The sequence below is a fragment of the Cinclus cinclus genome, chromosome 3 (assembly GCF_963662255.1).
Source record: "Cinclus cinclus chromosome 3, bCinCin1.1, whole genome shotgun sequence".
Classification (NCBI taxonomy): domain Eukaryota; kingdom Metazoa; phylum Chordata; class Aves; order Passeriformes; family Cinclidae; genus Cinclus; species Cinclus cinclus.
In genome coordinates this window covers 106,899,642-106,909,618 of record NC_085048.1, presented here as the reverse complement: position 1 = coordinate 106,909,618, position 9,977 = coordinate 106,899,642, and the positions used below count along the sequence as shown (strand labels likewise).

The following is a 9,977-nucleotide window of genomic DNA, read 5'->3' as shown; positions in this document are numbered from 1 at the left end:
CAGAGGAATTAAGCTAGAGGCTGCTTTCATCCTACTTCGTCAAAAAGACTTCATAAAAGTATCAAATAAGAACAATAATTAAATAACAGCTCATTTTCTACATATTACAGCTACAGAGTATTCTGATCTCTGAACTTCTCTTCCAGCCAGTGAATGTAGCAGGTACCTCACCTGTATTTGCAGGTAAGTCAAAACAAATAATAAATTAAAAGTGAGAACCAGAGACTAGTTAAACCAATGCAGCACTCTCTGACTTGTCCCAGCAGCTGTGGCATGTTTTTTTTTTACCAAACAAATAGGAATGCAGCTCGCTACCACAAACAACCTGTCAATCTGCTCATCACTCAAGGTAATTACATCTGCATCAGCCACTTGCTGTACAAAAACTTAATCAGCTGATTAGCATATTTTTCTGCTTTGAAATGTATCTAAATAAATAGAACTGCTGCTCAGATGTTGCCTAAAAGTAAATGACTGTTACCTCATCACAATCTCAGATTCCTTTTTACAATTTTTTCAAGCAACTTTTTCTCCACTCCATTTATACTTTTGTCTATTTTCAGCTGCAGGTCCAAATATAAATAACTGCAGGGTTTTTTTAAATCTCTTCCTGGGAGTTTTCCGTGGAGCATTTTGTTTAGATTTCATGAACAGTCTGGATTATGTACACCTGTTACAAAAAACCAAAACATTTTTCTGTGTATTTTTAGGGTATTTGCATTTCAGAAAGAGTGCTGCTTACACACACATGTATGTATGTATACAAAACATGAAACACTAAGATGTATAAAAAGGCATAAATCCTGCGGGGTACTTTTTTACCTGGCTCTCCTTTTATTACAAAGAGAGAAGATCTGGGCTTTGGCCATAAAGTGTTTGATGACTACACTCCAGTTTTCCTTACTTCAGATGATATTTTGGACACTGCAAAGATCTACTTTGGCAATTTCCAATGGCTGGGGTCCAGGATTCCAACTGTCAAGCACCACTTAGAGTAACAGTATTAAACTGGTAAGAAACAATATGAGAAAAACATTTTTATTACAGAACTGACAAGTGAATTTAGAGTTATGCTACATAAATGTGTTGTATTTTCTCACGTTTCAATAGTACCTGTAGTTCTTATTTATACTGGTTTCCTTCCCTGATACAAGGAGCATCCCTCATACTTTTGCAAGAATGATACAGACATGCAATAGGAAGTTTGGGGGGAAAAACTCAGGCAAGGAGAGGGTTCTGTACCTCATCATCCTCTGACTGATGTGTAGCCATAAGCAGTTGCAAGAGCTCCAACAATAACCCATTAGAGGAGACTTCCTCCCCCTCAGTGCTACCTGATGGTATAGACTAAGTGTAGTATGACCCCAGATGGGAATCTTCTGTCTTGGTATAAATTTCAAGTGTTAATAAAAAGAAAAAAAAAAACTTGTATTACAGAAAAAAATTCAAGTCAAGATTGATAGATTCTTTTGTTCCTCTAAAATCTGTCTCTACCACATTTAGGACAAAGAAAAAAACCCACTCAAAACAGCAAAAAATGATCCTGCATCAGATGATTGGCATAAATTCCCTTTTATTTAGCAAGGGTTCAAATTTAAAGAGCATTTAAAGAGCAGATCAGCTCCAATGTAGCAAAACCTGGGTCATGGGAGTAGAGTTTCAAGAGCTGCATACGTAGTCTGAACACGTGCAAGTACTTCCTTGCCTTCAAGGTGGGATTCCTAGAAAATGAACTCTAAGGGTAACTTGCCAAGCCCACATCCCTTCCTTACTGTGAACACCTCCATGCACTGGGGACATGGTCAGTATGCTGTGTGTGGAGCTTCCCAAAAGATGATTCCTTCTCCCCATCTTCCCCTGGAGCCATCCCAAACAGTTGGCTGCAGGAGAATCTCACATGATGAAGGTTTAAACTTGAGCTTTTTCTGTTTATAACTGAAGGACTTCTTTCAGCCCCCACGGTCAAAAGCAGCTTAGTTTACTGAAATCTCTAAAGTTTGCAGAGCAGACAGCAAAGAGAGCTATAAAACAAGGCTCTTCATTTTTTATCCCTACCTCCCCAATACAAGCAGAAAGCAGAAAATGGAGAAAGAGAAAATGGATCAATGAAGACAGTGTTTAGTGAGATACAAGAGGGGGACGTCCTCTGGTGATTCACAAGTGCATCAAAGAAAGAGTCAGCATCACCAGCAAACAGGCACCCCCCTTGCAAAGCCTTTAAAACTCATTTGTTTCTAAGAGCTTCCAGTTTAAATATTACACTTAATCACCAATGATGCTACAAGTACAGCAAGTGAGGAACTCGCTCACAGCATTTAGTTACATATTCCCTGTACTGATCACATATCTGCAGATAAAAAGCTAAGTGTCAGTAGGCCTGAACCAGACAGGCTCTTCATAGCAAAATGCTTTGTACCCACACGTTCCCATTCAAGCGTAAAATATGAGTTCAGGAATTTGTCCTCCCTGTACCCCTGTGCCATTTGTACTGTCCGAGGAGCACTGAAACTGAACAGTCACCTTCCCACACTGAACTTCTGTCATTCCTTCTTGTCCAAAATAGCTGAGTTCATTACCATCCAGAATCACGCTTGCTGTGTAAAAAGTGTCAGGCTCGATCTGCACTGGATATTCAAACCAGACGGGAAAAGTGTTACTAGAACCATCCGAGAAGTATTTACTCAAGTTCTGGCCCAGGATAACTCCTTGTCGCTTCAGTTCAATCTTGGCACTGTACTCTGCCGAGCCGCAGCTGGAGCCGTAGAGCCCAAAGCCAGCAATGAACACTCTCTTATCGACAGCAAACTGGATGCTGTCACAGCGGCCCCGGTAGCGCCACTGGTTGCTGCGGTAGGCGCACGACTGGAAGCGGTGGCAGCGCTGAGGGACGAGGCCTTTCCGGGGTTTGCTGACAAACTGCAGCTCCGGCTTTTTGGCAGCCGTGTACCAGAGAAAGATGTCGTTGGTTTCGTTGAGGGTCAGGATCCCGGACTGAGCGGCGCCGTTGGCGAAGTCATCGAGAGCCATGGTAGGGATGCGGATCAGGTAGAGAGCCTTGCCCAGCACCTTGCGCTTGTTCTCTATGGTGGCCATCAGCTCTTGTCGCTGGCACTCCACTTCAGCCCAGTTCAGAGCTGCCTCAAAAACAACAATTTCTTTGGCATTCAGAGTCTCCCTTCGGAGAATGCTTTCAAGCGTCTGAAAATCAATGTCGCAGAAGCCCTCAGACTTCAAAGCGAGCTCGGCTTGGGCATCAATCACTTCCCAGCAGCGCTGGGTCAGGTCAGGTTCCTCGAACAAGCAGCTCTGGGAGAGCAGCACGCAGGCATTCTTTGCACTCAGGCTTGTCTCGAGGAAGTTGACGCAGGCGCGGGCCAGATGAGGGACAATGTACTTCTTGGCAGCATAAAGAGTGGCCAGGACGGTGTCTGCGGCCAAATCGATCTCATCACAATAGATGTACCTGAAACAAAGCACACGGGTGTAACACTGCTGCTTTAATGCAACATCGCTTCGTCAACGAAAAACTCACCCAAAACCACAAACAAAGAATATTTAAATGGCTCCATATTAAAACCAAGCAGCGCTTTGGGGAATATTGATTAAGCCCAGGAAGAAAGTACAAAAAAAGACTTCAGCACTTATGTTAAGAGAATGGGCTTAAATCTAAGGTGAATTCAACTTTCCATTTGGGTTGCGTGCTATGAGACAATTGTTTAAAAACCGTGGGCCCTGCAGCTCTGTCCCCCTTCCACACAGGCCCTGGCTGCCAGGAAGGAGCTCCTACAGGGCTGCCTCACTCAGCTACCACAGGAGTCTGGAACACGTGTTATCACGAGTCCCTGGACTGCAAGTCTCCTGATGGTGAACCGTGGCTTTCTGAGGTGGATGCACAAACATAGGAATGGTTTGCAGGGACTAACCAGCTAATCTAAGGAGAGAAGTGCTATTCAACTGTATCATTGTGCTATCCATTTCTGTAACTACTGGGTTGGGTTTTTTTCGGAGGTGGATTTTTTGTTGGGGCTCATGTTTTTGGTTGGTGTTTTCAAAAGAGTGATTAAGCAAACAGGAAATGGAAGATTTTTCAGGTTTTTAGTGCTCACAACATCATAAGTAGCACAGCATTTTCACTCAGTCTCACTGCATAAGGATGAAAAAAGCTTTACTGCTATGGCAGTGTGGTGGAAGAGATGAAGGTGAAATTCTATTTATGTGACTAAACTGCTGGGATTCATTGCTCAGAGAAATGAAGCATTGTACAGTTTGTTCTTTTCAATATCTCATGCTTCAGGGCCCCATTTGCAGCTGGTGAATGCAATGTGCTAAAACCATGCCAAATGCAATTTCACTCTTCACAGGGATAAGCAAGTCTTGATGGTTATGGCTGATAAAAGTGTCTTCCTCCAGAAAAGCTAAAGTTGTATGCAACCCTGTACTAATTAAAATTTTCAAGTTAGCACGTTTCCCTACACAATGAGCTTTCTGCAGAACAGATGTGCCTATAAAGAGGAATTAGTATCTACACTGGTCTGATTATAGTTGTAAATAACTTTGTATTTTTGCAGCTGTAAGACAGTATCCTCCACGCCACACTTGGAAAACACACACAGAGGAGAAACTGCTCCAGCAATATAAAATCTAAGAGGTTACAGAGAAAAAGGAAATTTAGATGGAGCCAAGGTTATTTATAGTCTTTACTACTTAGTTTCAGGTTATTTGTGAAACCAAAGAACCCATCTGTATATCAATGGTTACAGGCTTAGCTCCTTTACCGCCCAAAAAATTTCATTTTCAATTAATTTGTTTTTATGATTATCTTTGTTGCTCTCTAACTCTTTCCTCCCTTCTATTACTTCTCTTTGCCTGGTAGCACAGCAGAGAATGATGACATCTGTTTTAAACTGCAATAGTACAGAAGTCGCTATTTTAATATTCCTGAAAATTAAGAACTAATATCACTGATGTATGGCAGAGAGAGCACAGATCAGCTGTCAGCAGTACTCCACACCTCTCACTCTGCCAATGTACCTCAGCTCTGGTCTGCAAGTACTGATATCCCAGTTTCACCCCTTTCTCAAACACAGGATTCTGCCAGACCACAGAGTTTGATGGTTTAGTAACACATTCAGCCTGGGATGAGATGAGATCACAGTTCTAACCTGAACAGTCAAGACTGAGATAAGATATAACACATTAATGCACCAATTCAGTTTAGCAGCTAGACTATGAGTTTAACCCTGTTTTTAAAACTATACAGAACAGTCAAAGCAGTTTTACTGGGAGAACAACTAATGTCTACCCGTCGTGATATTTCCTATGTTACACCTGGCAATGCCTTGTTTGCTGTCAGAGTGCCCGCTGTGTAATAAAAGACACAAAATATTTATGCCATCGGAATTCATTGGTCCAGGGAAAAAAAATAAAACCAGCGAGATGCCAAAACCAAAAAAACCAAGCTAAATGTATTTTCTGACAAAGTTTATGATGCAGAAGGAAGCGTATGAAGGAGAGGCTGCTTTGGCATAGCTAAAGTCTTTCCCTCTGTAGCAACAGAGCCTTGTGCCATCCATGCATGGCTCACAGAAGTTGCAAGGAGCACTCACAGGGATGGTTTCCCAGAGTGACAGAAGTGAATGGGATGGTGGCTCCCTCTGAGCTCCACGTGCAGTGGATCCTGTGATTAGGGGATGCTGTGCTGCTGAGCACCATCCCTGTGCCTTCCCTTCACCACCATGGCTACACCATCCCAGTGTCTGCAGCCTCAGGCACACTGCATCAGAGAAGGCAGCACTGGCATGGTGACCTCAACAGCCACACAGACCACACAATTTTTCTCGACTTTTGGGTTTTTTCAATAAAAGCTGAGAAGGTGAAGAGTCCCATGGTTCTGGCCATGCTCTCATAGACAGTTTCCTAAATTGCCATGGGCTAAATAATATGCCAAAACCTAGATGTCAGTATCGATACTGTGTTTTCTAGGCTTGCTTTCTGCACACATTTCTTCATGATAAATTCAGAAAGCATTCAGTTTTTATACCGCACATCGTGTTTAGCCACAGTGAAATAGATTTGCTGTTCAAAAAGAAAGGGGGGCTGGAAGAATCCAAGTGTCTTGTATTTGTGATTTGCAAAATTCAGCATAAAACTAAAGCCTAAGTCTGAGCTCTGCCACAAAATCAAAAAGACCCAAAGCAAAGATCCATAACACACCTCCCTACATAATGTCATATCTTAACTTTATATTCCAAGTCTGCAGAACATCTGTGAAGCTCTCCTGGCAGTTACTGATATTTGCGCAGAACATTCTTGATGCTGATGATAACCTATAAAAACTCAATATGCAACTCTGAATGCTCATCTATGGTGCCAGTGAAAAATGAAAAAGAAACTGTTCTGTAATCACAAGCTAATCAAAACAATCTATGAAATACAATAAATTGCTAGCTAGTGATTATATCATTACTTGCAAGAAAATCTGCAGCACATTAAAGGGATCACTATCAGATACAGATGTATTTTCTGTATAGGAAAGTAATGGCATTTATTTAAGCTGAAGGAAAAAAACCCAAAAACTCAAAGCCATAGCATTTCTGTGATAGGGACTTTCTCTCTGACAATCAGAGTTTGTAGATATATTCAAGGACAATTCAACAGGGAAACTACTTCATTATGCCCATTTAGGAAAATAGAGTATTTCTTATGCAGCTTTCAAGAAGAAAAATAATGATCACGTAAACTGACTCATTTTCCTTGTTAGATAAAACCCCCTATTCATGTAAACAGCCTTTTTATCACTTTCCAAATGTATCAATATGATACATGAGGAGAAATTTATTTTTCAGAGGCTATACTGAATAACTCAGGGTAATTTTTCTAAGACAAAACCTACACAGTGCAGGTTTATGGAAGAGCTAGAATGATGCCTATCTACAAACTCAGCAAATTACTCGGTCTGGTGGGGCTTTGTGCATGCATATTTAACTTTTCTCTATGCTTGCAAAGTAGAACAGTGGGTTTGGGGCTTTTTGTTACAGCTGACAAGTCTTTTTAGTAACTCCACTCCTTTGTGTAACATGTAGTGACAAATCAGATCGATAGGCATTACAGTACACAATGTGCCCAAAGATCCCCTGTCAAAGTCATTATTTACAACTGCCTACATTAGTTTAATACATGTGTGCCTGGAAGTACAGGGGGAGAGCAAAATGAGGTGAAAGTTTAAAACACAAAAAGAGGAATACTTCAAGCTTTCTTTCTGTTTATATGCAAGTCTAATACTTCAGTATGACACTGGCAGTGTATGTATACATCAGACAGGAACAAATATCCAGCAGATGAATGATGCTTACTTCAGCATTGCAAGAAAAGCAGCAGGCTCAACATCTGGTATACGGATTTCATCTTTGTCCTCAGCCAGCTCTCCGTAAAACATCGCATGGAATACAGAGCTCCCAACAGCCAGGACATACTGTGGATAAAGGGAAATCTTATTTCATGCTTTGAACTGAAAACACTGCCAACACAAACAATGTGGGAGAGCCACTCTGAGCACACTGGGCTGCACTGACAGGCTCTACAAACACACTTCAGTATGAAATGAAGTCCAAGTTATGAACAAATTACACGTTTTCCTTGTGTTTTACTCTCCTGGGCACAGACGCATTAGCTACTGGAAAACGCTCATCTCCACCGCAGAAGTTAACTATTTCTAGGAAATCTCAAGAGCAGTATTAATCAACAGCACAAGGCAGTATTCCTTTAAACTTTACTGCCTTAGCCCGATAAATGTGCTGCTTAACTGAAACACAAAGAAAAGCCAGGGGCAGATTATCCCAGTGCATGTGGCCTTTTCAAACACAGGCTGCTGCCTGTCCCAGAAGAGCTGAGCCTCCCACGCTCTGTCCAGCTGTAACCGTGGGAGCTCTCCCCAGCTCTCCCCACCCCAGCCGATCGTGCAGCTGTTGCTTACTTTGTGTCCTGGCAGCCGCTGGGTCCCACCTGGTGGCCCGACCACAAAATGAACATCTGCCATCAAGTCATTGTTGAACATCACTGCATTTCTACAAACAGAGGTAGCGTGTTAATTTGTGGCACCCAGGAACTCTCTCTGCATGCCCCAGACCCAAGAAATTTGATTTTTTTAAACAACTTCAAGTTGCTTGTTAGCAAAGAGAAGTAGGTCATATTTTGCTTCAAGCTACTTCACACATCACTGCACAAATATCCCAGAGAAAATACTAAGGAGAAAAAAGTGTGCGTGGTGTGTGTGTGCAATAAAACAAACCCCCAAACTGAGAACTTTCCAAGAAGTGGAAATCAAAGTCCAGAGCATGTATCACTGAAAATCCCCACTGAGGTCTACAAGGAAATCTTTATGGGTATGCTGCAGCTTTCAGTAACATTTTTATTAACTCAAACAGATGCACTGACTGGAAAAGAGATATTAAAATATTTTTCCATTACCAAAATTCTTATTTCACACACACATACAGGGAGGAAAAAAGCCCAAGCAAATAAAGTAAAACTGTGTTCTCTTCAGCAAATAAATACCTTCCGGACATTTTGCTACTTTTCACCTCTCCATTCAAACACCAAAAGAACTGCCTTGAACTTACCTCTCTCTGATGGTTGGATAAAGTCCTTGCCAATTAGGTGCAGGAATAGTGTTGTTGTTATTGAGATTTTGCTGATGGTACTGCTGGACAGCAGTTGTATTAGTGGTAGCTGGTTTCTTTCGGGGAAAAATATCAGCAGCCATCTTCTTCTTCTTTTTGGTCTTCAAGGTAATGATTTCATAGCAAACTGGAGGCAATTTGCTGTTGCTACTGCTGCTGCTATTTCCTTTCTTAGAGCTCTTCTTAGACCTGTTCTTGACCGTCTCTGGAAGCATCAAGAAGAAGGTGAGACATTTCATGTTCTTTCCTTTCTCATCTACCATGAGTATACCCGTGTGTAAAGCCCGACAGCCTAACTAGCTAGGAACATTTAGGAATGTACGTGGAAGCTGTTACACCGAAAGCAGCAGAGCTGAGAGTTTGCTCCTTTTCCAGCAAGACAAGGTGACCTTTCCAGCGCACCGACTAAGGAACTGACTTCAAGTTTGATCCAGTACTTGAATCGTTAAATACACCCCCATCATTCCCGCCAGCTCGCTTTCTTTCCAGCTTTCCCGATCAGGAACCGCCTCGCAGGGCTACACCCGGGCAGAGGGCAGGAGCAGCTCACAGGGGCAGTGCCAGGCTGCCGGCGAGCCGAAGTTGTGCGGGAAGGGAAGGGAAGGGATGGGAGCGGAGCGGGACTGGCAGCCGTGCGGCCGGAGCCAATGGCTGCAGACCCCGAGCGCGATTGGGCTCGCACACAGTGACACCTATTGTAGCCTGCGCCGCTCCCACGTTAAAGCCGCAGCGGCGCTCCCGCAGCTCCCACGCAGCCGGCGGCAATTCGGGAATAAAGGGCACGGCTGGCCGGGAGTGCGTGCGTGTTCCTCTGTGCGTTCGGGTGCGAGCTCTCCTCGGCGCCGCTTCGATTTTCACAGGCGAAGCAGTAAGAAGTTGAAATCAGGTAGAAAGATCTGAGTCTATTGCCGTGGGAGCTGTTTCCACGGGCATTCGATAATAGCACAGCTTCCTTTGCCTCGAGCATTCCCACAAATCCCTACTGTGTAAGAGTTGTTCAGCGAGCGTGCGACAGGTATCAGAACCGAATTAAAGCAATCAAGCAGCAGCACAGACAGAGATGCAGCCAAACAATCCCCTTCAGCGAAGCTTCTACTCCCGTGCAACATGAACAAGGATGAGGTCACAGCTTCAGCTTTAACTCCTTCTGCTTCCAGACAAAGTAACAGCCTTTGACAGGGGATCCAAATCACTAAGCAGCGCTATTTAAGCCAGCTTACACCAGATTTGGCTGCACCACATCAGAAGAAAACTTCTAGATGTGCAGTGATCTTAAAGCAAACCAGAATGAATATATTT

The 9,977-nt window shown here is 43.0% G+C and overlaps 1 protein-coding gene across 1 annotated transcript; it reads right to left on the bottom strand.

The window, feature by feature from the left end:
- Positions 1–2,430: 2,430 nt before the first annotated feature.
- BTBD3 (BTB domain containing 3) lies at positions 2,431–8,941 on the bottom strand. The gene is made up of 4 exons (XM_062489445.1): positions 8,619–8,941; positions 7,973–8,063; positions 7,353–7,471; positions 2,431–3,463 (listed from the first exon to the last, which is right to left on the bottom strand). The coding sequence occupies exons 1-4, from the start codon at positions 8,939–8,941 to the stop codon at positions 2,431–2,433; spliced, it is 1,566 nt and encodes a 521-aa protein (XP_062345429.1).
- Positions 8,942–9,977: the final 1,036 nt, after the last annotated feature.

Bases quoted from the DNA above. Each gene is read 5' to 3' on its own strand.
- BTBD3 (XM_062489445.1), bottom strand. From the start codon at position 8,941: ATGGTAGATGAGAAAGGAAAGAACATGAAATGTCTCACCTTCTTCTTG. The intron at 7,472-7,972 runs GTAAGCAACAGC...CTTTATCCACAG, and splicing joins AGCGGCTGCCAGGACACAAA to TATGTCCTGGCTGTTGGGAG. The intron at 3,464-7,352 runs GTAAGCATCATT...GCTTTGTTTCAG, and splicing joins GCTTTTCTTGCAATGCTGAA to GTACATCTATTGTGATGAGA.